The 26887-nt window shown below is 43.4% G+C and overlaps 2 protein-coding genes, 1 long non-coding RNA gene and 1 other non-coding gene across 14 annotated transcripts in view; 1 reads left to right on the top strand and 3 right to left on the bottom strand.

The window, feature by feature from the left end:
* The window catches only part of frmd4a (FERM domain containing 4A), a 97479-nt gene extending 74152 nt beyond the window's left edge, over positions 1-23327 (top strand). For 5 of the 7 annotated variants that reach the window (XM_034084555.2, XM_034084554.2, XM_034084550.2 and 2 more), the window contains exons 6-24: positions 743-799; positions 1663-1685; positions 3814-3897; positions 3997-4062; positions 4159-4216; positions 4438-4524; positions 9426-9502; positions 10701-10842; positions 10984-11125; positions 12925-13058; positions 13151-13273; positions 14689-14920; positions 15187-15240; positions 15361-15598; positions 15757-15915; positions 16139-16471; positions 16598-17181; positions 18213-18309; positions 19333-23327. In XM_034084555.2, the coding sequence (XP_033940446.1) occupies positions 743-799; positions 1663-1685; positions 3814-3897; positions 3997-4062; positions 4159-4216; positions 4438-4524; positions 9426-9502; positions 10701-10842; positions 10984-11125; positions 12925-13058; positions 13151-13273; positions 14689-14920; positions 15187-15240; positions 15361-15598; positions 15757-15915; positions 16139-16471; positions 16598-17181; positions 18213-18309; positions 19333-19435 (2793 nt within the window). In that variant the 3' untranslated portion in view covers positions 19436-23327. Of the gene's footprint in view, positions 1-742; positions 800-1662; positions 1686-3813; positions 3898-3996; positions 4063-4158; positions 4217-4437; positions 4525-9425; positions 9503-10700; positions 10843-10983; positions 11126-12924; positions 13059-13150; positions 13274-14688; positions 14921-15186; positions 15241-15360; positions 15599-15756; positions 15916-16138; positions 16472-16597; positions 17182-18212; positions 18310-18770; positions 18843-19332 lie in introns of all 7 variants that reach the window. The other 2 variants (XM_034084553.2, XM_034084552.2) reach the window with 2 other exon arrangements.
* Positions 1-24112, bottom strand: part of LOC139434055 (uncharacterized) — an 82902-nt gene extending 58790 nt beyond the window's left edge. The window contains exons 1-2 of the long non-coding RNA XR_011643456.1: positions 23967-24112; positions 23491-23583 (exon numbers count right to left, since the gene is read on the bottom strand). This is a non-coding gene — a long non-coding RNA (uncharacterized lncRNA). The remainder of the gene's footprint in view (positions 1-23490; positions 23584-23966) is intronic.
* trnam-cau (transfer RNA methionine (anticodon CAU)) lies at positions 17876-17948 on the bottom strand. Its single transcript has one exon. It is a non-coding gene; the product is annotated as a tRNA-Met (tRNA).
* Positions 24113-24479: 367 nt separating the features above from the next.
* On the bottom strand, positions 24480-26884 carry tmem253 (transmembrane protein 253). Of its 5 annotated transcripts, none has more exons than XM_034084741.2 (7): positions 26555-26882; positions 26323-26484; positions 26122-26232; positions 25981-26037; positions 25790-25900; positions 25353-25496; positions 24480-25153 (listed from the first exon to the last, which is right to left on the bottom strand). In XM_034084741.2, the coding sequence occupies exons 2-7, from the start codon at positions 26482-26484 to the stop codon at positions 25100-25102; spliced, it is 639 nt and encodes a 212-aa protein (XP_033940632.1). In that variant the 5' UTR covers positions 26555-26882; the 3' UTR covers positions 24480-25099. The 5 variants fall into 5 exon arrangements, with proteins under 5 accessions (XP_033940632.1, XP_033940631.1, XP_033940629.1 ...); XM_034084740.2 differs by having other exon boundaries at positions 26323-26505; positions 26601-26881; XM_034084738.2 differs by having other exon boundaries at positions 26601-26879.
* Between the last annotated feature and the right edge of the window lie 3 nt (positions 26885-26887).

The following is a 26887-nucleotide window of genomic DNA, read 5'->3' as shown; positions in this document are numbered from 1 at the left end:
GTATTTTAAGAATTATTTGTTCATGTACAGGGTTGTTAAGAAACTGTATCTCGGGATATGTTCTGCTTCAGCAAGTTGTGAGAAACCTTCTGTGCTGTGCTGTGGGAACACATACAGTACGATAACACATACTCTATGACGGTTTGTTGCCACGTGGGTGGTACACCCAGGGTGGGTTTGTTCAGTCTAGTGTTTCATCCTGGCTGTCTGATCTCCCAACAAATTAAGAGGTCGATTGTAAAGGGAGCATTCCAGGCATACTTGACCCACTACTCACTGCTGAATACCCTTCTCCCCCTCAAAGCAGACCTAGCATTCAATGTATATGAACATGCCAATGGTCTGTGATTACAAACACCAAGACAGATATTTGATTGTCATGAAGTCTACCTTTTCCCATATCCACATGTCATTAAAAAACAATATTACATTTGAAAGAACACCTATGAAAAATGTAATGAATAATCAGTAACCAGAGCATCCATGCCTACCCTCAATCCCCAAACCCCCTCTCTCAAACCCCCTCTATTTGCCTCTAATCTCTGAGCTCCATCCGCATGAAGAGGTCATGAAATTAGAGAAGGGAGAGTGGAAAACTGGAGGGGTAGTGGAAGGGCAATGAAAGTTACAAGCAACCCTTCTTGGATAAATGGAGGATGATTAGAGGCACGACCACTTTTGCTCCCAACATGTTAAGTCAGTAAAAGTAATACAATAATTTCCTTCTCTCTTTTTCTTGCAGGAACTTATTGAAGTGGACAGTGATGTTGTCTTCGAATTGGCTGCCTTTATTCTACAAGTAAGATAAAGCTTGTTTTTTGTGTGGATCTGTGTTTGGATATAATGTTTTTAGCTCATGCAGCCAAATGCACTGGTTGTTCCAGGGGCTTTTGCTCTGCATTGAAACAGTTTTGAAATGTCCTTCCAAAATGTCTCCACCAGCCTTTGATCCTAATTTACCATGATTGAATTCACATTTTCTATTGCAGTCATAATTGACGATGATTAAACCTAAATGATTTAATGCAGTAATCAATCTGTCAGTAAACTGCCATGATGCTTGGAGATTTTAAAACCTAAAACCCTCAACTGCCTTAGTTGGTAGAAAAAATCTTGGCTACCGGCTAAATATTCAGTGCTGTCAGTCGGTGCTAATATAACAAAGAGCAGCAGAGGAACTATTTTACTTCACAAAGTCTTCTCAAAGCCACCCCATACTCTCTCCTATCCCTTTCTCTGAGTAGGTCAGTCCATTAACTATGATGCTGCAAGGTCATGTTACTCATAGACTTGGCTGAGTGGTTTGTCGATGTGTGTGCGTGTGTGTGTGTGTGTGTGTGTGTGTGTGTGTGTGTGTGTGTGTGTGTGTGTGTGTGTGTGTGTGTGTGTGTGTGTGTGTGTGTGTGTGTGTGTGTGTGTGTGTGTGCCCTCGTTGCAGGTGCAGATGCACAGTATCAGATATCTGCTCTGTAGGCCTTCAGAGACTTCACTCCAGATGGAGGTTTAATATTTCTCTCTGAGCAGAGAAGACCTGGCTGCAAATTCACCAATGCACACCGAACATAAACACAGATGTTATGGTCACTGCTTGGTGCTCACATATCCATATATGTAAATCCTTTCTCCTCTCACTACTTTTGTATTTCCCCTTCTGTTCCACAGGAGGCTAAAGGTGATTTCACAAGGTAAGCACATGAGTAACTTGTAATTATTTGTAATGTAAGTGAAAGTTGTAGCTAGGAGTGATCTTTTAAAATGTTTATACCACATATTCCGTCTCAATTTTCATCCCCAGTGATAGGGTGGTAGGGTTTACACATGTTTATTCAGAAGCGAGAGGCTCAGACAGAGGGACAATGGAAGTGATATCAGTCGTCTGTCTGCTCCTCTGCTCCCCTGAGCATTGAGGTGCATCACTGTCTCTTTGTTTCTGAGCTTGGTTTGCACCCCTCCCTGCTTCTTTCCTGCTACCCTTGTTCCACTTTGATTCACTCTCTTCAGCCTGTGCTGCCACTCAGTTCTGATTTGTGTGTCAACATGTGTGTAAGGAAAGACAAAAGCTATTGACATTCTTCCAATTTAAGACTTACTGCATACAATTATGTCTTATACCAAAAGATATTTTACCAAAATATTCTGAATAAATATTTAAACTCAAATGAATTAAACTCAAGATTAACTTCCCAGTCAAGTAATGTTTCATTTCAGCTACTCTCCACATGTGGCTCTACACATCTGTATGATGTTAGCCTAAATGTATGTCATCCCTCATCCCCTCATCCCTTTGTTGTAGCACAGATAACAGCATCCCCTCTGACCTCATTTCCGCCTGTGAAAGGAGTAAATAAACACGATATCCTGCAGAGGGCTGGAATGTGACACACTCTGGAGACATTCCTTTCCCCCTTCTCCCCCTTTCCTTTAACTTCTTCCTCCCACGCACACATACCTCCCTTCTCTAAAAGCATTATAGACTCCATACACTGTACCCCTCCTCCATATTAGGTTTCACTACATCAGTCACTGCTGCTACTCTTCAAAACACCTATTCTTACATCTCTTACATTACTTAGATCTTGTGGCAAGCGATGGAAAGTTACATTTCAGTATTAATTATAAACTATTTATAGACAATTAATATGTTAAATAATTATTGATTTGAGTGACTTGTGAAGATGAACATGTCACAATGGCACAGAGCACACAATGTATTTGTTCAAATGGAGCCCTTTCATTGAGTGCAATGCCAACGTGTTGTACACCACCACGTATACCTATTGAGTAGTTACTGAAATGGTTATCATCCAATCCAGACACACAGCTGTGTTCACACATTAGGAACAGAAGGGCAGGGTGGATGGGATCTCTTCCAGGGCGTTAGCTCATAGGTTGTCATGTTCCCAGGGCTTCCCCCACTCCTCTGAGGCCTGGGCGGCGGCTGGAGGGAGGCTGGGGGATTAGAGCGGGGTATTAAGACCTCCTGCCACTGAAGGTCTGAAAACTGAATCTGAAGCCAAGTCTCTCTGCCTGGGTCCCTGTCTCATGTACTCTGTCTAAAGGTTATCTATTGTCCAAGGCACAAAGTGAAGAATTAACAACATTTTAGATTAATCTTACTGATAAAATGATTCTGTTTTGGGGTAATACTTTACCCCAAATACAATAACCTTGTAGTGAAACTATCATGACATCAACATTCTGTCCCTCTTTTCTCTCAGTTCAAACTGTCGCTGTCCGTGCAGCTGTTCTTAGGAAAAGGCTCTCTAAAATAGAGAATTGACCTACAAACTCTCTAAAATAGAGAGCATTTAGGCCAATGGTATTCATGCCTCTCTCTTGACTAAACTTAGTTCCTTCAGCACCAATTTTCCAATGTTATTTTTAAGACAGTTCTGGGAAATATTCAGTTTTGCATTTAGTTGTTGAGCTAAATACCTACAGCAGAGAATGATTGTTCTTGCAGAAGTAGTGTTGATCAGGACTGTCTTCGGTAAGACAGCTTTTATGTGCGCAGCTCCACTTGCTTGGAACAATCTTCAGCAAGAATTGAAACTGAGCAATCTCATTCCTCTGCATGTTTTTAAAGCTAGGGTAAATGAAATGCTTGCTGATACAATGGGCACTTGTAAATGTCTATAACTATGTATCCTGTAAATATAATGTATAATGTCCTTTATTGTTTTATGTTTCATGTGGAACCTATATGCTGCAGGTCTCCCTTGAAAAAGAGATCTATGATCTCAATGGGACCAATCTGAATAAATAAAGGTTTGAAATGAAATGAAATCATGTCTTGTGGTTTCTCCGTCACAGTATTGAAGCAACCAAGTCTGACCTGAAAAAGCTGCCTGGTCTGCCCACCCAGGCCCTGAAGGATCACCCGTCTCTGGCCTACTGGTGAGAGACTAGTCATTTACAGAGAAAACCATCACAACACTGCACTGGTCCTCCTTGTCCCAACCTGATTCCTTCTTCTATTTATTAACTGTCCTACAGTGAAGACAGGGTTGTGGAGCATTACAAAAAGATCAGTGGGCAGTCCAGAGGGCAAGCTATTGTTAAGTAAGTATTTGAATATGTCTCTGGTTATGTTTGTTCACCTTATAGAAGTCTGTGTTCTCTGTAACCCTGACGTGTCTGTATTTCTGCTCCTCACAGTTATATGAGCATTGTAGAGTCTCTGCCCACATATGGAGTACATTACTACGGTGTAAAGGTACCGTTTTACTACTTTTCTTTTCCTTTTTTTACACACACATGCCACACACATTTTTCTTCCTACTGGGAGTTTGAGATAAGGTGTTATGATTGAGATTAAAGCTATTTGTACTCTGTCTTTCTTTATCCGTCTCTCTTTTTCAGTCCCTTTCTCTCTCTCCATCAATCACATAAACTTGCACAACCTTTCATAACGTTTTTTGGTGTTTTGTGTTTTAGGACAAGCAGGGGATCCCATGGTGGTTGGGTCTGAGCTATAAAGGCATCTTTCAGTATGACCACCAGGACAAAATCAAACCCAGGAAGGTGAGATGACGCTCCCTCTGATCTCTCTGCACCACAAACAATGGTCTTTAAAAAATGTATTTGTATATTTTCCAAAATTGCAAAAGGTTGTGATTAAGCAGAATTATTCTGTGTCTGTATAATAACTTCCAAGATATATTTCCAGTTTTGGCACCTACTTCTTTACTGTCGTTTTTAATTAGGAGTGAGTAGTTAACGTGTTACTCTAGAAGGAAATGTTTTCATGGCCACCGCTAGTCTGTTTCTTCCATTCAGTGAGTCAGGATATTGTGTTTGGGAAGAGTACTAACAATGCTGTACAAATACTACTGTCTGGAGACATTCAGTCCCGGAATGTTTTGCATCCTGTCCTGCTTTTATTCCCCTGAATGGGACCCTCCTCCCAGTGGATGCAACCAGTGGGCCGCCTGTGAAAGCCTTTCTTACCTCACCTCTGACCTCCAGCCGTCTGCAGGGCCTTGATCTGTGGCATTCAGCCTGGTCTTACAGGGTGTTAAAGGGGTTAACAGCATCCTAGAATACTGACTGACCGACCACCAACACACTCCAACACACACATAGACTGGTACTCTGTAGCTCATAAACGCACACAAACACACACTAATGAATGCACACATCCACACACAGGAATTGAAGTGAACTCTGAACTCACCATCCTGATGAATACTTCCTGTCTGCCACAGATTTCCTGTTTGCCACTAACATTATGGTGCATTCCAGTGTAAATGACTGTCTCACCACCGAACACCAGTCTTTCCTCATTACCTCATTAAGTACCCAATATATGGTGGCTGCTGAGGTGTTAAATAACCCTGTTGATGGATCCTCATTTTCTCACTTCAAACTCACACAAAACATGCTGGGAAACTTGTGAAAAGGTCACAAACTGATTTAATATTATACAAAGTATATACATATTTGTTGAAATGGCAAAAATGGCAAGTGATAGCTTTCTTAGAGGTGAGGCGAAGAAGAATGAGAGGGATTTCTGCTATCTTAGAGTGACATGGAGGGAAGAAAGAGTTAATAGCATTCCCACACAAGACTTATCAAGCATTCAGCTGCCATAGCAACACTCAGTGTGAGTCATTGGTCCGTTAAGCTTCGGTACTGATCTCCTCACTGTCTACCCTCTGTCCTTCTTTCTCTCTCACTCTCTCTCTCACACACACACACACACACACACACACACACACACACACACACACACACACACACACACACACACACACACACACACACACACACACACACACACACACACACACACACACACACACACACACACACACACACACACATTTAAAAGCAGAGAAAGTAAGGTTCGGCCTCCACACCGCACAAGTGGGATTGTATTCTAAGGAGCTTGACCCAAAAGAGATGTGTGGACTGCATGTCTTGTTAATGCAACATCACAAGACTGACTAAATCCCAATGAACACAGTAAGGTTTGTTTCCACTAATAAGGCAGACAAAGAGGGTGGGTGGTGCTCCTTTTACAGAGTGGTTCCGTGTTTTAAGGAAGAGACACTGAGAGGTCACTGGGAGCTTTCCCTTTGTTATGGTAGTAATGAGAGTCACCGCTATTTCATCAAACCAGAGGAAGAGCAGTTGATTTGGTGATTAGTCAATCAGCCGGTCGAGTACCAGTAACCAGTGACTCAGGTCCTCAGTACTGTGGCTCAGTCAGGAGGAGGCAGAACACTAATTATAACACATTATGGGCTAATAACTGTCTTTTGTCACACTTTCTTTATTCATTAATAAGTGCCTAAGGGACTCCAACTTGTGATGTAGAATAGGTGTGTGTGTGTGTGTGTGTGTGTGTGTGTGTGTGTGTGTGTGTGTGTGTGTGTGTGTGTGTGTGTGTGTGTGTGTGTGTGTGTGTGTGTGTGTGTGTGTGTGTGTGTGTGTGTGTGTGTGTGTGTGTGTGTGTGTGTGTGTGTGTGTGTGTGTGTGTGTGTGTGTGTGTGTGTGTGTGTGTGTGTGTGTGTGTGTGTGTGTGTGTGTGTGTGTGTGTGTGCGTGCGTGCGTGTGTGTGTACTGGAGGCAGTTGTGTTTAATTAGTTTGTCTTTTTATGAGGGGAGATCCCTGTTGTTTTAAATGCAGACCATTCACCGCAGCCTTCACGTTTATTTGGGGATGTTAACATAGTTTTCCCCCTCTCCTTACCGCAGGCCACATTTAGATAACATAAAGTACACACAGGCAGGGTTTACAGCCGAACCACACACCATACGATTGCCTCGTTGGTGTGTTCTGACTCATTTAGACAGAGATTATAGGGTCTGGGTTTGGACTGACTACCTAGCTGACTGACAGGCTTAAACAGGAAATCTTCTGTCAATACTGTGAAGAAGCTGCAGCGAGGTTGAATTAAACAGCACATTAAACTTAATGTGATCTCTGTAGTGTATTAGAAGTACACACTGCTTTTAGTCAACTTCTGTCTGTGTTTCATTTAGAGCAATCAAATAAATAGACTCATGCAGCCTGTTCTGATTAGTTTTATTCCATAAATGTCATACCTCCAAAACAACACGACCAAAACGCAAACAACAGGAAGTCACTCCTGAGTTTATCGACATCCCCATGACAACTAGTGGATATAGTGGTGGGCACCAGAGCCCCACCCATGGGTGAAACAATAGAGAGCCTCAGGTCCAGTTCTTGAAAAAGAATAATATTCATATGCTATTTAAGCCTTCTATTCTTCTTGAAACCCCCGGCGAGTCCACTACACCGAAGAAAGGCCTTTCCACTATCAGATCAAACCTTTTCATCTGTAATGGATGTGTGCTGGGGCGCACAGACAGTATTATAAGACAGACGTGGGTCTTTGCACATGAGCACCCGGTTGTTTGCTGAATAATGACCAGTCACTTCCTCTGCTTGTTTGTGTCTGCGTGTTTGTGCCATTTTGTGCGAGCGTTTGACCTTCAGAGGGAAACGATTTATAGTGACTCGCCCAAATAACAGAAGCACCCAATGGCTTTGACTGAGTTTCTTACAAATAATCTGTCAGCAGGTTTTTGATGTTTTTTCCAGACATTCGCACTATTAAATGTCTGCCATGAAGACTACAAAGGCTCATGTATCTGGGGCACTGTTTTAAACAGCCTCGAATCACAGCAAAAATGTCTAATTTTAAACTTGAAGGTAACTTTATTGCACCTCCTTGTAGATCATGTGAATACAGATACACATGTTCAAAGTTTACTTAAAAGAATTTCAGCAGCTCTATCGTGCTGATGAAGAGAACCGCTTTAGTGGTCTCGTGCCTTAACACAGTTAAAAACAGCTATTTTATCTCCACAGCTATATGTATCCAACACACTCACCCACCCACTATCTACCCTGCCCGCTATATTTAGCACCATGCTACATTAGCACTTCACACACCATTGAAAATGCACGGTACAGCGACAGTTGCGATAAGGGTGCCGATTTCTTTCTTTCTTTCTTCATGCTTGTGCACACACATACATACAAATATACATCAGACTTTGTTGCTTTATCATATTTCTCCCCCTTCCTCCCTTTTCCTCCTTCTCATCCCTCTGACCATTGTTTTCACAGGCTGTTAAAATTCCTGGGCCGTGACCTGTTCCTCCCCTAGCTCCCTTTCTCCTCTTTTCCTCCCTCATCCTGTCAAAGTTGGGTCGTCCACATTGTTTCTTTTTCCCTGTTTCTCAGTCCTTAGTTTGACTTTCTTCACTGATATTCAGTGTACACCACAGCTCAACATGTGTGTGTTAGCAGGTCAGCGCCAGCTGATAGATGCAGGAGTTCTGAAATTGCATGCACTCTACTCTTCTATAACGAGAAGCAGACTTTGTGAATGTGTGTCTGTGCGTGCACACACTTACTAAACAGAGCAAGCGGGCACTTCAATTGCTTGGGCCACAGAAAGATTCTTCCCCCCCTTCATCACTCCTCCCCTGACCCTCTACACACACACACACACACACGCACGCACGCACGCACGCACACACACACACACACACACACACACACACACACACACACACACACACACACACACACACACACACACACACACACACACACACACACACACACACACACACACACACACACCTCCCAACCACAGAGCCCAAAGCAGGAAGCACAGTCCCTGAGGTAGGAAGGAGGGGTCAGGAGAAGGGGAGGCATTAACGTCCCCTCCCTCCTAGAAAAGCCACAGGAGAGGAGGAAACGTAACTTTACACACTTTCTCTCCACCAACACACACACACACACACACACACACACACACACACACACACACACACACACACACACACACACACACACACACACACACACACACACACACACACACACACACACACACACACACACACACACACACACACAGGCACATGCCTACAGATGGTGAACACCCACTGACTCATAACGTTCTGTTCCCCTGCGTCTGGGAGGATTTAAGATACACACATGTTGTGGAGTACGTCTTGGGGGAAACTTTCTCGCCCAGCTGGCTTTGGCTCCATTTAAAGAGGACCGGATGGTTCATAAAGGGGACGGAAAGAGACAAATCAGAGCAGAGGAAAGAAGGCCTCCTCCCTCTCAAACTGTCTTTCTCCAGAGTGAGGTCATCCAGCGAAGGATCTGCTGTGGACAAGACCGCCCGGTCTGGATTTGATCAGAGGTCCTCTTCTCTGCCCCCACCTCCCCTGTTTCTAACTCCTCCTCTTCGTCAGAGTCCTTTCTGAGTTTTTTTTCTTTTCTTCCTCCGTATACATTGCCTTTTCACTCAAAACAAATTGGAACGTACACAGAAGAGAAAAGAGGATTTGGCTGAAGGCTGTGTGGATTTAATGTGAAGCTTGTTTCTGTGTGAGCTGCCCTGAAGACTGTTTCTCCTCAACCTCAGGTGTTCCAATGGCGCCAGTTGGAGAACCTCTACTTCAGAGAGAAGAAGTTTTCTGTGGAAGTTCATGACCCCAGGAGGTAAATTAATTTCATTAACTGAGTGTTGAATTGCATGATACCAATTATACTTTAGTTATTAAATGTTGATACTATTGAATTGTTGTGTAGTTGATCTTTGGAAGTGGTATAATTTTCCCTCAGTTATGGACACCTTCCAGTAGCACTGACTGTAAATTACCCCTGTGTCTAATGTGAATGTGTTGAGAACCAAGCATGAAAAGAGAGATTGGAATCTAAATAAGTAATAGTTGCAGCATTTGTCTTGGCAATAGCGCGGGATATTGGGGATGTCTCGGTGGAGCCTGACACAGATTGATAGTCTGATATTAACACACTTGCAGCCACATGCATGCACAAACACAAGTTCTCTTTCACACACACATACAGTGTAAAGCCTTGATGGTTGACCACAGAAGGAGAGATGGCTGTGCGATAGCTGTTTTGCGGAGGAAGTGACCTCTCTTGTGTTTATTTAACACAGCTATATATGTGGAGTGTTATTCTACAGACAGAGGGAGGGAGAATGCGAGAAAAAGAGACGGACAGGGTAAAACAGAGAGCAGTGGTGTTTTCTTTACAGGAAGCTGTCATTAGGGTGAGCGGGCCTGTTGCTCAGCTACAGATGTGTGTTTAAATAAGGATGAGTAAACAATGAGGAACATCTTGTGTGGCTGGTTTGCCATATTAAACCTCTAATATTCTTTATAGGGACGCACAGTATATATAAGTGCTGAATGATAGAATACATAACAACACAGTGGTTATATGTCATGGTATTTACTTGCTCAGAGGCCATCATTACTTCTTTAGAAGCAATGTCAATTAGGCGGTGGCTCGTTTTACTGCATTTTTACAAGTGTCAGAGAAATGTGGTTTCTTTCAGGTAATATAAAAAAAGTGAAAGGCCCTATATGTTAATGAGTGGACTTTGTGAAAGAGGAACTGCTATTTAGGTATTATATTGGTAAGGACTTATAGCTATTGGAAATCATCCATCCGTCCAAACATCTTAGCCTTTCTTACCCATATGTATGCATCAACTTGGGGTATAACAACAAAATGATTCACTATCTTATCTTTAACAGCCATGACAAACTTCATTAGTATTTGTAGTATAGGTAACGGTGATGATGAGGAAGTTGTCTGGTGGGAGTGTTTTGACTGACCATCTTTTGTATTCAGTGTATATAAGGAGGCTTTGTGTCTGCTCTTACAGTCGGGCCTCGGTGACGAGAAGGACGTTTGGTCACAGCGGCATCGCTGTGCACACGTGGTACGCCTGTCCTGCCCTCATCAAGTCCATCTGGGCCATGGCCATCAGCCAACACCAGTTCTACCTGGACCGAAAGCAGAGCAAGGTCAGTGAGTCAGACCCACCACAGACCATACCCATGAATACAGATAAACAAGAGATAGAGTGAAGTCTTCAAGCATGGTCTGTAAGTTTGTTGCAATTAATGATGTGTTCTGACAAACCCTTTCCATTCTCGTTTCTCCAGTCCAAAATCCATGCAGCGCGGAGTCTGAATGAGATTGCTATAGACCTCACGGAAACAGGAACTCTAAAGACCTCCAAACTAGCCAACATGGGAAGCAAGGGCAAAATTATAAGTGGCAGCAGCGGCAGTCTGCTCTCGTCAGGTCAGTATGTGTTCAGTGTGTGTGACTGTGATGAGAGAAGGAGAGAAAGACAAACAGGGGGAGAGAAGATTTGATTTGTGTTCGTATTAGTCTTTGTGTTTGCATGTGTGCTCGTGAGGGGGAGTCTCATCGACAACTGGAGAGACAGAAACAGCTGCTTCCGGAAACAGGCCATTCATTCTGTGCTGAATGTTCTCCCACACATACTGTATACACACCCCGCCCTGTGTCTTTCTGTATGTATGGAACCCACCCTCTGTGTCACACTCTCATCCTCCAGAGGCCCCTCTAATTTTAGTGGGTGAGGGAATGAAAAGGTCAGCAGGTCAATATACAAATGTACCATGGCCTTTAGAACAATGTTTGTCCGTGTTGAACAAGTATGAATGTGACAGCAAGAGAGGAATGTACATGAATGTACACTACTTTTACAGTGAGGAGGAAAGTGCCCTTTTTAACCCAGACAGACATGGCAAGTGCTCGGAGAGTCAGTTCAGTAATTAGTCTGAATAGGCTCTAGTGAAATTTGATTAGTTTCTGCTACATTATTCATTCAAAATGACATTCCCTAGACCAAAGCAGCATCATTTAAGGTTGAAGAGGGTGTCTATACATGGCTTTGGTGTCTGCTATTTAGATTACAGCACACCTCACTGAATCAATTACCACTCAAAAGAACACTATTCTCTTTCAGTAAAAATGTCCTGCATGCTGTCCTGTCCTATCGGATCAGTTGTTTGCCTTTTCTTCATTTTCTAGGTATAGATACCTGTATCCCTGCCTAATCTCTTTATCTCTTCAGCCATCCATTCCTAGTCTCCTAATCTCCCTTTTTGCTTATCTTTGTCCCTCTCTAGTTCCACCCCCTCCCTGTATCATACAGGGTGTCTTTGTCTTGTCACTTGTCTCCTTGGTGTTGTGTCAGTGTGTTGATCTCATGATCCACTGCTAACTAGAGGCCATCTCTGCCCAGCAACATGAACATGTCAGGCCGTTGTGTCCTCGGGCAAGACACTTCACCCGGATTTGCTCCTGTGGGTATTGTCCACAGTACATGTATGATACTAATGTATACTTGTAAAAGCGCCTCGATGACTTCGAGGCGTGAAGATGGACGGTGTGGCGCAGTGCGCTGTGCAATGATCATCAGATCAAGGGGTGAAACCCGCCGCTGCTGCGTCTGTAAAGCCGTTGTGTCCTTGGGCAAGACACTTCACCTGAACTTGCTCCTGTGGGTATTGTCCACAGTGGTGACCATTGCATACGATATGTGTAATGTGTATTTGTAAAGCGCTTTGAGCATCTGGAAAAGCGCTATAATAAATGTAAGGAATTATGTCATAGGAACTGTGGTGCCATAAACACCCCCCCCCCCCTGCCATTTATTTCTGGTCAAACTTTCAGCTGTGTTTAGTTTAGTATTGTTACTATGTCAAACTGCATATGTCACGCACAGACCAACTGAGAGAAACAATGTGTTTTTCTGTGTGTGTGTGAGGGGTTGTATGTCTTTATTTTCAAACGAGAGTGGCACCATCTCAAGGCCTTGGAGATTGTGCGTCACTGACTTTGTCCTAAACTGCCCCTTCCTTGAAGGACTCACACTCGCACATACACACAACTAACACTCAGTGTCCTTATCGAAGCGTTCCACTCACTTCCCTGTAAACATCCTGCGAGGGTAGCAGGTGCACGCATACTTGCTGTCTTTCCTCTGCCTCAAAACAAGTCCCCACTACTCGACACACTCATATGCTCCTGCCTCCCGCCTCACGTTGTGTGTTGTCTGTGCCCTGCAGGCTCTCAGGAATCAGACAGCTCCCAGACAGCTAAGAAAGACATGCTGGCAGCACTGAGGGCCCGGCAGGAAGCTCTTGAAGATACACTAAAAAAGAGACTAGAGGAACTCAAGAACATCTGCATAAGAGAGGCGGTATGAAAAACAACAGTCTCTGCAAATATTTAGAAAACCAGAATCATTTTAGACTTTGCCTTTCTAACCTTTCCTCCTGTCGTTCTTATTAGGAGCTGACAGGAAAGCTTCCCAAGGAATATCCTCTGGATCCGGGAGAGGAGCCGCCCACAGTGAGACGGAAGATCGGTACCGCCTTCAAACTGGACGAGCAGAAAATGACTCTGAAGGGAGAGGTGAGGCTGTTTTCCACAGTAGCACTTTATCACATTTGCAATCTCCCCGCTCCCCACTAAAGGCCAAATAAAAACAGGAGGTCATCTGGTGGTTACAGTGTTTAATACTAAAACCAAATACCACAAGGACCTGTCCAAGGCACTGTGGTGCAGTAATGTAATGTTGAATGCAGCGCTTAATAATTAAGAGTCTATTATTATTATCTATTTATGAACATTATGGGCTTTGTACATCAAAGCTGGTGTTTTAAAAGCTCTTGATGTTATACAGTGCTGATCAAGAGCTGTATTCAAAACCAATTACTTTCATTAATACTCACATAATGGTTGTGATGATTGACATAATGAAAACTTAATTCATCCCTCCTCAGTTGTTATGTGAGCAAAGGAAACAGAGAACATGGAAAAGCTTCAGTCTAAGACGTCTTGAACCATGTGAAAGAAGTTTTTCTGCAGCTTTGTGTCTGTCTTTTTGTGCCACGGGTAGATTTTCCACAGCAGCAGAACTTCTAAAAATAGCCTGGCAGTATTCTTGCTACAGGAAGTGGTGATAGTAGGATTGTGTGAGCGCCTGAATGGGTGTGTGGGTGTGTTTCTCTGAGGTTGTGTGCTTTGAAAATAATCCAGGGACACAGTATCACCAAACTGCCTCGCAAGCAGAAGGATGTTTCTTAATTTACACTGAACACCTTAAACTCCCTCACACACAGAAACAGAAGCCGCTGTGGCAGGAGTGTGCAGGGATTGTTAGAGAGTGGGATTCCTCTGAACTGAGGTAGTCTAGTCAGATGTTGACGCAAATAAATACATCATCGCTCTGTCTCTCTAGAGGCAAGTGAAATCATGTGTGTTCTCATAGATGACTGCAAACATGATTGATATGAGTTTATTTTCTTGTGTTTTACTATTCTATGCTATTTAACAGTATACTACGACATGAATTTCCCTATGGGGATCAATGACGGTTTGTCTTATCTTACCATATATGTACAGTAGATTCACATATTTAAGTGAGGTAAACATGCAATATGTCTGCAGTGTGACAGCTTATTTTACTTGGTACATTCTCTCTGCTTTTCAAATCTCAGGAGAGGTATAGAGGAGGAGAGGATGGATTGATGGAGAGGTGTTATTATTGGGGGACAGGGTGACTCAATAGGGAATATCCGGTGGTGAGAAATGTGAAGCAGCAGCACAGATAAATGATTTCCGCAGTGTGTTTGGTCTGGCAAGCCTTGGTGTGCGTGTCTGACCAAATGCGTTGCATGGGAGAGTTAGTCTGACTACGTGTCTGCAAACTAAGCCTTGTTGTTTTTGGATTGTGCAGAGGTTTCTGTTGCTAAAACTGTGAGCCAATCCAGTATCTTTGTGCCCTTGTCACTCAGAGTTTGCACTTGTGTGTTTGCTTTTCCCAGGAAGAGGAGCTGGAGCGTTTGGAGCGCGAGTTTGCCATTCAGTCCCAGATTACAGAGGCAGCCAGGCGTCTTGCCAGCGATCCTCACGTGAGCAGCAAGAAGCTGAAGAAACAGAGGAAGACCTCTTATCTGAACGCACTGAAGAAGCTCCAGGAAATTGAGAACTCTATCAATGAGCACCGGGTCCGCTCTGGCAAGAAGCCTACGCTGAGGGCATCGCTAATCATAGAGGGTACCAATAAACTCCTATTCACTTCAATCAAAACTGTTATCACATCTCTTTATATCTATGAGCTGTTTTCTCATATATTTGATATCTATGAGCTGTACCTGCCACCACACACAGCTATATTCTCCTCAATTACTGTTCAGAGTGGCAATCGAAAGCCACACATTGCTTCTTTTTTTTTAAAACAACAACATGTAGACATGCAGCTTTTAGGCTTTTAGATTGGTTATTTGTACAATATTTAACCTCATTTTTTCTCTGTCCTATAGAGGCCAACATTTCTGAAGACAATTCGTTGTCTGACGCACTGGTCTTAGATGATGGTAAGTCTGTCCTGCATATTTCTGTGCAAGATTCTTACAATAACTGATTATTGGGCTTCTGTTTACATGATTTTATGAAATAATAATCTTAAACCTAATTCAACGATTACTCTATTTCAGATGATCCTCAAGTCACAGGTACTCCCACCTTCTCTCCAGTAGCATCGCCTCATAAGGGCCTCCCCCCTCGACCTCCCTCTCACAGTCGGCCCCCTCCGCCCCAGTCCCTGGATGGCCTGCGACATCTGCACTACTCACGCCCTGACTATGATAAATCACCCATCAAACCCAAGATGTGGAGTGAATCGTCACTGGATGAGCCATACGAAAAAATTAAGAAACGCTCCTCTCATTCAAGGTAGGGAGGGAGTTTATCTTATCTAGCTTGAGAATAAATCTAGGGTTTGTTGACGTAATGTAGAGCATTGCATGCATATGTTGCCTATAGATGTAAAAGCTACTTATTAAATGACATTTGTTTCAAATCATGCTTATTTTCTTTGCCTCTTTTCCAAGTCACAGGCGTTTCCCCAGCTCTGGCAGTGCAGATCCGGGGGGGTGTAACTCTCTGCAGAGCAGCCCCATCAGGAACCTCCCTCTCTGGAACTCTCAGTCCAGCATGCCGTCGACCCCGGACCTGAGGACCAGGAACCCCAACTACGTACATTCCACCAGGTCAGCATTTATACCTTTTACTGTTTATTTAAGACTTAGATTGCTCTATTATTGATTATGTGGAACTTGTGGAAATGCCTGTCTAAGTCTACCCCAACTAGAATGAGGTTACAGGGCTTTATCTATTTTTATATATTGAAACATTTGTAATTCCATGAAATCTGTATATCTTTCCTATCCGATTCCCTGTATGTAACTTGCTGTGTGATTCTGTGTCTCTCAGGTCAGTGGACATCAGTCCCAGCCGTCTGCACAGCCTCGCTCAGCACTTTAGGAACCGCAGCTCAAGCCTTGAGTCTCAGGGCAAACTGTTGGTGCCCGACCCCGACGCACACCCGCACACCCTGGGCACCCTGGGTAGCCCGGAATTCTTCCTGGTCCCAGGACGCAACTCCAATGGCTCGGACCCACTGGACGACTGCTCATCCTGCACCAGCCAAAGCAGCTCGGAGCATTACTACCCCTCTGGCGGACCCCCAGGCAGCAACCCCAACTACTCCACTCTGGGAGAGGACTCACCCTCCAAAGCAAGGCAAAGGCAGAGGCAAAGACACAGGTAGGGGCGGAGCAGATGCAATTAAAAGGGTTTCCTTACACAACATTTGGCTATTGTGCTAAATATATATAATTTAACAGTTATTTTCTAAGATTGATGAATGATTGTCCTTCCTTCTCCCTCCAGGTCGGCAGGTCACCTGGGTTCCTCTAACTCCGGCTCCATGCCCAACCTGGCAGCTAAGAACGGCACTGGTGGGGGCTCAGGTGGAGGCGGGGTAGGAGGGGGACACCACGGAGTCTACCTCCACAGCCAGAGCCAGCCCTCCTCCCAGTACCGCATCAAGGAGTACCCGCTGTACGTGGAGGGCAGCCCCAACCCGGTGGTGGTGCGCAGCCTGGAGAACGACCAGGAAGGCCACTACAGCGTCAAGGCCCAGTTCAAAACCTCCAGCTCCTACACGGCAGGGGGGCTGTACAAAGAGGCCTGGGGGGGAGAGGAGGGAGGCGAGGGGAGCGGCCGACTCACGCCGTCGCGCTCTCAGATCGTACGGACACCGTCATTGGGGCGAGAGGGTGGGGGCAGTGGGGGAGGGGGGAGGGTAGCGGTGTCTGACGAGCTGCGGGGCTGGTACCAGAGGTCCTCAGGGAGCCTGAAGGACAGGAGTCACTCACACTCGGGGTCTACGTCCTCCGAGACAGGGTCGCAGCAAGGCACTCTGGGACATGGTCGGGGGAGTCGAGTCGGCACACTCGCCAAGGGCTCACCAGGTGGGTCTTCTTATGTGTTCACATTAAACCTGGTCTGATCTGGGTAAAAAGTATCATGTGTTTATGAAAAAAGCTTTACACTGGTCCTGTTATTTATACAAACAATTATTTTGTTTTTAAGAGTTTCTAATGAAAAGGTTCATGCTGGGAAAACTCAATGCCCTGTGCGAGGCTCGAACCTCAAACCTTCAGATTATGAGACGGGCCATGGGTCATGTTTTCAGATTGACTGAGTCTCAGAACCCTAGCTCAGTCATTTCAGTAATATAAAGTGTTTCCCCTTATTTACTAAACCTGTTTGATATATATAGTTTTGTATTTTTATTAAGTTTACAATTTATTGAAATGTAAATGAGAAACTTTATATTTATATAATTGATTGAATAAGGAATGCCCTGTGCGAGGCTCAAACTCACGACCATTAGATTAAGAGACCCCAGCAATGTTTATGATGTAAGATTAGCTGTGAGCTTTGAGCGGTGAACATTTGCTGAGTAATTTGGTCACATAACATTCACATTAATACAGTTGGTACAGTCCGCCTCTATAAGTACTATGTAAAAGTTACATGGGTAGAAATCTGGACGTTTGGATCATCCCAAACAGCATTAGATCAGTCTGTACCAAACAGCGCTTTATGAGTTTAAATTACACACCTTCTTTGTTGATCAAATATGGAAATATGAAAAGTTAATGCCCCGTGTGAGGCTCGAACTCACGACCTTCAGATTATGAGACTGACGCGCTGCCTACTGCGCCAACGAGGCCTATTTTCCCATGGGACAGTTGTGTTAGTTGACCCCTGACCCACACGTTCCTAGTGACCCTAGAGCCACATCCCCCTAAACCCCTCCCCCCATGTGGAGCAAAGTTGAAATACCTTTGCCGATCACCTCACTGTAGCCTCTATATTGTGTGTTTGCTCTGTGTATATGTGTCTCTGGTCAATGTGTGTTTGTCCGCTGTGTCTCTCTGACAACGCTGCATTTTGTGTGTTACTTAGCATGACTAACTGTCTGTTTTCCCCATAGCTGCATCCCCTCACAGCCAGAGGAGTATGACACCCACCAGCGAACACGCAGCCACCCCCCCCTGTAGCCCACAGCACATCCTCAACTGGCAGAGCGGGTAAGACACAAACAGACTAACACACACACACACACACACATACAGCAGCTGACCGGGATGACAACATGCTTCAAGCCGAATATGAATTCACATTAATTCACGACAAACTGCATCTTGGCTGCTCAGCTTCTTTCTCTCTCATCTTTATACAACCTTCACTCTAACATTCTCTCGAGCTTTGACTCCATGTTTTATCTGTCAGCTGATATTGTTTTACACTGTTGTTGAACTAATCCTAAAGGAAGATTTGTATGGCATTGTGGGTTCTATTTTAAACCTTCTTCATACTCAGTTTCGGTCTCGACTTCACTCACTGCATCTTTGTTTTTTCGCTCTTTTTTCCTGTCCTCTTTACGTCACGGGAAATGTCTCTTATTTCCTCATTGGTCATTTCTTCCTTGTCTCTCTCTGTCTGCACTAACCCTCCTTTCCTTGTGTGTGTGTCCTCTCTCCTGGTTTAGAGGCACAGCAGACAGCTCTCCTACTGAGGACGTCTGTCAGTCTCCCCCTCAGCCCAGCTCTGATGCATAGAGGTACTGTCTGTAGTCTCCACCTACAGTGTACTTTACAGAAAACACAGCAGCAGCAAAACAGAGAGAAAATAACCTCGAAGCAAGTAACAGTAGTAGCGAATTTACTCACAATCAGACTTTAATCTATAGGACGTTGCCCATTAATAAATCCCAACGTATTAGGCAACATCACTTTCATCATCGACTGTGGGGGACTGACAATGGGGAATGTCCACCATGTCTTGCTCTTTGCCGGTGGCGGTATATGTCATGTACTCCTTCTTTGGCTGTATCTCTATCTGATCTCTGCATGTGCTCTGCTCTGTGGTCTGACACTGGCTAATCCCTTACAGGATCTACTAATAGTCAAACTCAACCATGTGCTGTATGTGAGAACACTTTTTATCAAACAATTGCAAGAATGGATATAATCTTGAAACCATGTAGACGATAGTATTTAGAAGTTGCTCTCCGAGGTCAGTCTCATACTGGTGTGTGTGTTCCTCTGCAGGTCTTTCAGTGACAGCTGTTTTCCCAGCAGCCCTCTGTGCTCGGAGCTGGCAGATGTGCAGTGGTACGGACACGATAAGGCCAAACCTGGAACCCTGGTCTGAGACCTTCCTAAAGGGCCCAGAAAAGTCCCTTTGCCCTCTCCCACTGCCTCTCCACTGTCCCTCACTACTACCCCTCCACAACCAACGACCTCATCCCTAAGGCCCTACAGAAGCCCGGCCTGGCGGACTGGACATGAGCCGCCCTCCTCCTTAAATCCTGCCCTCCATCCATCTCACCACCTCTTTATTATGCCCCTCCATAACAGTTGGACCGGGTCACGTTCTGGCCTCTGATGGGGGCTGGTTTCACAGGACAGAATGCCACCTCAGCTGATGAACTGTTGCCCTACAGCACCACAGAGCACATCCTTTACTCAGCACACAAGCAATGGGGCATAAGGGAAGGAGAGACGTGAAGGGAGAGCCCAGAAAAATATCAAACATACAACTCAAACTCAACAGAACCAACATCAGTCCTTCCTGGATCTGTTCTCATATCTCATCTCTGGCCCCCCAGACCTGAACTAACTCCAGTGCACTGCCACCCAATCAGAGGATACCTGCTGGATTTGAGCCACCAGTTAAAAAAACATTTCCAGTAACAAATTAACTGTGTTGGATTTCATTATTCCCGCTTATGTTGTTCGTCTATTGGGTTTGTTTGTCCCCATATATTTATAAGAAGAGAAGATGACTTTTCAAAAAAGATCTGGATTAACTCACATTTAGATGACAATTTCAACTCCTCTCAGTCCAACCCACAACCAAAGACAACGTACTGGGTTGACTGGTCCCACCGGGGCTCGGGGCCCATGCAGAAAGGTGACCAGTCAACTGTATGAGAGTAAATTCACAGTGACAATATTAGGATGGTTTATTGGACTGTACCTGGGATATTGATGAGGACTATAGCAATAACAAACATGTACAAGTATATGAACTGGTGTGAATCTGAAGCAGGCATTTTGCTGTTTTCTCTGCCTTATGATGCTTGGAGCAAAACATCATTGGTGCATCATAGGGACAATTTGGAGTTGTGGTTATTGGGTTTGGCATTGATCTATGCTTATTTCAGTGATTTCATCATTCCTGTTCATTTCATGTCTTTTCAAGATTCTTCTGTCTACATGTTGGTCCACAAAGTTCATTGTGATCAGAGGGTAAGGGTGGGGTAGAGTGAAGTGGCATTCGAGGGTGTTATTAGCCACATCGATTTACAATTATGGAACCATTTGATTTTGGAAGTTTTAATATAGAAACCAGACATTTTGGTTCCACCTTTTCACCTGTGAAAGTAAGTTATTTCTGGCTGTTGACATCTGTTGTAGTGACTTGATATGGAGGCTGTTCAGTGATAAATCTCTGAAGTGAATCATCTTTTTTTATCATGACTGTTTCTTCTTCGCTGATCTTGGCTATGTCGCCATGCTGAGTGTCTGTCAGTCCCCTTCTGTAGCGCTGTGCTTTCTCCTCTTTCTGTCCTCTCTTCAGCATGACTGCAGCCTCCTGACTGAACACAGACAGTCTGAACTCACTACTGGCTAACACCACACCTCATATGATGCATGAGTACAGGTAAACCAGTGCCAAACATGTTGGTGCTTTACATTTGTACTGTAATGCAGCACTGGAACAGCCGCTCCTTCAATCGCCCCAGTCTTTGGCTATTGTATGAAGCAGCAGCAGACTTCTCTATGATTTGGCATCACGTGTAGTAGGAATTATTTGAAAAGCACAACATTAACAGTGTCTATGAGGGCTGGACCTACAATCAGTGTGTTATCATTTTCCACTCTCAATATTGGTAATAATGAGTTGCATCAAAGTGCATAAGAGGAAACAAAAAAAGCTAAAACTGCGGGCAATGTGTTAAATGATAGTGCTCTTTTAATAAGTATATGAATTTCAGGTCTACAATTAAATACCCTACTGTCAGGGCAGAAGAGAAGCCATAGCCAGAACTGAAAGGAAATATTCTTTAACCTTCTCAAATGGAGATAATTATTTTCTCACCAATCCACAATCAGATATTCAGAACAGGGTTAGAAAAGCACATCTGGTTTTGTACGAAGAAAGTAGAGCTCTGCATGTTTTAACTGTATCTAAATGTCCCCCTTCCCCTTGCCAAAGTCTTTGTTAAGAGATACTGTTTTATTGTTGCACAAAATCTGAATAAATCAGATGTTAATTTTATTAAGATTATGACAGATTCTACAGTGATATAAAGAAGTGGACATAAATGGTGTCGAAGAGGAAAGACTAAAACAGCACTACAATATCATAGTTAAAGGTGGGGTAGGTAAGTTTGAGAAACCGGCTCGAGATACACTTTTTGTTATATTCCATGGAATGCTCTTAACATCCCGATAGCAATGAATATTTTAAGTGCTTTGACAAAAAATCCATAACAAAATATCATCTGTGGAAGCCGTAGTACTGTAAAAAGCACGACCAATCATTTTAGCCGGCCCGGTTAAAATAACTGGACGGCCTACCTGCCTGTCAGCCTTCCATCTGTGCACAAATTTATCTCGTGCCCTCATTGGTCATGTGCGCGTTTGTGTGTGTTGGAGGAGGGGCTCTGTAAGGAAGTGGCAGATTTGTTCCTGTGTATTTTCAAATTCTCGCGCACTCGAGCTGGTTTCTCCAGAATGACCTACCCCACCTTTAATGTTGCCACATGAATTCTTCAGTAACATTGGTGTGATAATATTAAAAAGTCAAGTTTGTTGGCTTTCATAGTCTTTTCTTTTCTATCCTCTACATTGAGGATCCAGCAACCAGCCTTCAAAGTCTAATTGTGAGTTGAGCGCGTTGTTTTACATGTTAATGGATTAATGGTGTTACATGTTTAAAGGTGTGGGAGGACTGGTAGGCATTTTACCGTGTCCATCGTAGTCTTGTGTTCCCTTTATGCACTGACACCAGCTGTTGTAATCTGCCACTTTAAAGACTATTTACATAAAGTTAAGCCCATTCCCTGCATGGTTGGTTCTCCAAGAGTTGCTCACCCATGCCTGGTCAGTCTTTACCCAGGGTTGGAACCAGCACACCATCCTATAGGAATGAATTACTCTAGTGTTTCCGAGTCACCTTGAAAGGACAAGTTAGTACATTTTAGCTCACTTTCTGTGTGCTGAAGACACGATCCCATGCATTCCCTGCAGATCCACTGACAAATAAAGACCCCAAAGATATCCAGCATCCGACTTCCGTACGCTAACATTAGCACGTCTTGCTCCATAGTGTTTCCTCGCACCCCGCAGAAAGTCCCATCTTGACCTTGTGGTAATCTCTGAGCCCGATGTGAAAAAGTGTGACGTCCCGTCCCTCTGTAGCTCCAAACACACCATATTGTCTGTGCTCCATGAAATGTATGAGGTTTTTTGTAAAATGAACTAACTCTTTTATCAGTCTTTTCCTGTATGTACGGAGGGGCACTGTAAGGTTTTGTGGGGGTTTTTAACATTCACATTCATTGTTTTAACAATGTTCCATTTTATATGAACCAGTATTGTTTTGTTTTTTTAGTTCTGACATTGTAACAACCACTTCAGGTGCTACAACATGACCAGTTACTGCTTCGTCACGTAGGATCTAGGCATCTTCATTATTATCAATAGATTCAACTACCAGATGTGCAAAATGAAGCTTATTTTAACAGTTTAATAGTAGATCACTTCGGCTACCAGACAATAGAGCATGTAACCTGATCTTATCAGTTCTGTTCAACTGTAACAATGCATTAAAGGTGTTGTAGAAAAAATGTGGAATTGATCAAAAAAATAACTGAGTTCCACAGTTAATTTATTCTTTTTTCTATTAAAAATTTGTATAGTAACTTTACATTTTTCAAAACTGTGTTGTTGGAAATTGATGATGAATTTTCAAGATGAGAAGCAGTGGTGGTTCTTGAGAGTAAGAAAAATAAATTATTGATGAATGTTCTCAACATTACGCCTTTGTCTGTTTTTTTCCTTCTCTTTCATTCAGAAATTAAAATCATGACGATATTTAGATATTGACTCACTACAAGGGGTCTCAGATCAGAAGCATTCTGCTGAACGGTCGACTATCAGTGTGACTTATCAAAGGGGATCCCCTCATGTACTTACCACTTCCTCTCCTCCGGACACACTCACTCTTCTGTCATCACATCCAGACCTCAGCCACTTCCCTCTACACTCCAACTGGGCTAGAAGGATTTCCTGTGGAGCCAGAAGGAAGATATACTCCAGAGACAAAATATATTACTCACCACCCAACCTCGAGATTAAACAGCTGCCCGGATGCATAGGCGGGCTTTATGTCGCACGTGTAGCTTTTGATTTGCAGGCCACTGTGTTTGGCTTCTTCCTCTGATCACATTGTACAATTTCTCCCTGTGTTAATGCAACATTGAACCATGATTAAAGTGTACTGGCAGGAAATGCAGACATCTAAACAAATGGATTGTTTCTACAACTCAACATCTACGCTGATATCATGAAACACCAGATACACAGACGACAAACACACCGTTTTGATGCTATATCACACAGAAAAGTGGTTTCTATCAGAGGAGTCAGATGTCAGTGTTTGGACACCCTACCTCGTCATCCTGCTGCTTTCTTTTATTCTCCTTCTGTGTCCATTTACCAATGAATCCCATGGTTTTCTTTGTACTCGGTGTGTTCCCATAGCAGCTCTCCCGACCAGGCAACAGCTGGAAGCTGTTAGCCAGACATGCCGTGAGAAACTCGCTCCTCAGTGATTTCTTTTTTCTCCTACAAGTCTGTGTGTGCGTGGGTGAGTGTGTGTGTGCGCTTACTATGAGAGTGGTGTATGACCTTGCTTTATCCTTAATGAAACCCTCCATCACTGCAAAACACACACACACACCACACACCCTTGACTCTGTCTGTACTCTATGAACCTTAGGACTATCTTTGTGAGGACCAGTTTCAAGCCATAAAAGTCAGGACATTTTTGCAACATTATGACATTTTGTCAAGACTGTTAAGGGGCAGTCTTTGGGCTGGTATTTGGTTTTATGGTTTAAGCCGAGGTCAGGGTAAAAGAATGTCGAAATCAAGACTAGTCTAATTAAACAGATCAATGCAGATTTAGTAAAACAGCATATTTATTTACTCTCAATGATCATCAGATTAAAACAGTGAATTCACTTGAGAAAGACCAAGTGTGGTCGAAGAGTTTATAGTTAAATCATTGCAGCAGACAACTCTTACTTGTTACAAAGTTTCCTCATCTATTGTTACACTAAACAGAGGAAGTTAATCACACACTGCACAACATGACAAATCTCAGGCAATGCTGCCCTCTAGTGTTGAACACAGAGCACTGTCTGTGAAAAACGATAATCAGTTTTGACAATGTAAGATTATGATAGCTCAGCTGTAAAACATGCATGTACTTTATTTAATTGAATGTCATCATTACTGTGTTTTATATACACCCTTTCTTTTTTAACATGTTCTGTTTTTGTATGTTTAATCTTTGCTTTTGACAAGTTAATCATTTATTTTTGTGGGATTCCCAAGGAGAAGTGATACTGAGGCCTCTGTAAGGTGACACGGTATGATTTCACAATATCTAATAACATTTCCTCAAACACAATCACATTGCACAACCTATTCATACCAGCCATACAGACCCTGATCAACAACAGTAACTGAGTTTACAAAAACATTGCGGCAGGAGTGTGTCGTTTCAGGTCTTTCAGTTTCACAGACTGAATTCCACATTTTCCAGTAGAGGCCCATTGGTTTCATCTGGATCCTGAGCAGAAAACAAATTACAATTCAGACCCCTTTAAATCCAACAATATATGTCATCATCACTGCCAATCAGCAGACAGAGTTAAACTGTAGTATTTAACTGAATTTGAAATTACCAAAACAAAGCATCCAAGTTAATGTTGAACACATCCCTTTTTTATCCTCATGTTATTCTAATACTCATACCCTGCAATATTTACCTGTGAGATGCGGCTGTAGGCCTGAATATTGGGACTGTAGCGACGCAGGCCCCTCAGCGACAGGAAAAGTATGTAGACTGATGCCAAAAGACACTGTATAGCAAACGCCATGGAGCTTCCCTTTGCAACATATGAAGCAATTCGCTATTTGGAGAAATGTGGAGAGTTACCGGTTGGTTATTGGCTAATGGTTACACAACCCAAAAAAACGTTATGACATCATAAAGTGGCCAAATTCTGATCAACTCATTTTCAGACAGGTTTTTATAGAAATGGATCAGGACAAAAAGAGAGAGAATCTTTATTCCTGAAACTTTCAGAATCTCTTTACACAGAGGGGACACATGTTTATGTATAAAAGACATGAAAAAGTGGATTTTGCATAAAAAAAAAAGTCAGAATGATCTTTATACAGTGTCCATGCTACATAGATTTACCTGTTGGTTGGTGTTGAGTGCGACATGCTGTGTGGAGCTGAGGCCGGTTGCGAGGAGAGTAGAGAAGCTAAACACCAGACTAAAGAGGTTCAGACCCATCAGAGCGATGATCTGTTCAGGATTCACAATGCACAATTAGACAAGGCAGCTGAAAAACTGACATTTTAAATCATAAAACATAATATTAAAACCTTTAATTTATCAGCCTTCCTCTGAACCTCCATTGCCAGACACCCAGAAGCCACATACTGTAACAACACACACAGTTATGACCCAGTGTTTGACTCTCTCTCTGTCTGAGTTTATTTCAGCGGAAGTAGATGTGGACTCACACACAGGCTTGACCACACAGGTGTTGTCATGGATACAGAGCAGTTGTAGCTGACACATGCATGGGTGACTGTGGCCAGTATGCAAGATAAGGCACTGAGGATCTGCACCACCTGAAGGAAGTACATGGTATGAAGCAGGCCGACAGTTATACAATCAAACATACTAATGGTTTCGACAAGCACATGATAGTAGAATCTCACCCCAGTGACTAATAGTCTGGTATTAACCACCGTCCCAAACCAGCGATGAATCCTGCCGTTAAGTAGCTCGCTGTGATTGGTAGCCGGGGTCGGTGGGTGGGTTAAGGGTGTCTCCTTAAAAAACACCTGGTACAACCCCTCCTGGAACATGTTCTGCGTCATCTGTTGCGAGGGAGAGGTTCACTTATAGGAAAACAAATGGTTGCTAAAGGTAATCAGTCAGCCAACACACCTTTGTTCAGTTTTTACTCTTGATTTCTATCCATGTAGCTTCTTACCTTCCACAAATATTGTACAGCTTCCACTCATTCATCCACATGCCCTCATGTAGAATAGAATATATATTCTAGCTGAAATAAGAAACATATAAACAGATCATTTTCTCGCCGCTGTTATTCCTCGGTGCAGCAGATCCAGGTGTTAAAGTTCACGGGAGTGTGTCGATAAGGATCGGTTAAAGTCCACTGTTGAGGAAATGACACAGGGAGCTCACTGGTCAAGAGCTTATCAGCATGTAGACAAAGTTTACTGTGACAGCGGAGGACTGGTTTCATTTTAGAAACTG

Source organism: Pseudochaenichthys georgianus, chromosome 6 (genome assembly GCF_902827115.2).
Source record: "Pseudochaenichthys georgianus chromosome 6, fPseGeo1.2, whole genome shotgun sequence".
Taxonomy (NCBI): Eukaryota; Metazoa; Chordata; class Actinopteri; order Perciformes; family Channichthyidae; genus Pseudochaenichthys; species Pseudochaenichthys georgianus.
The sequence above is the reverse complement of the archived record's forward strand: the minus strand, read 5'-3'. Positions and strand labels throughout refer to the sequence as shown.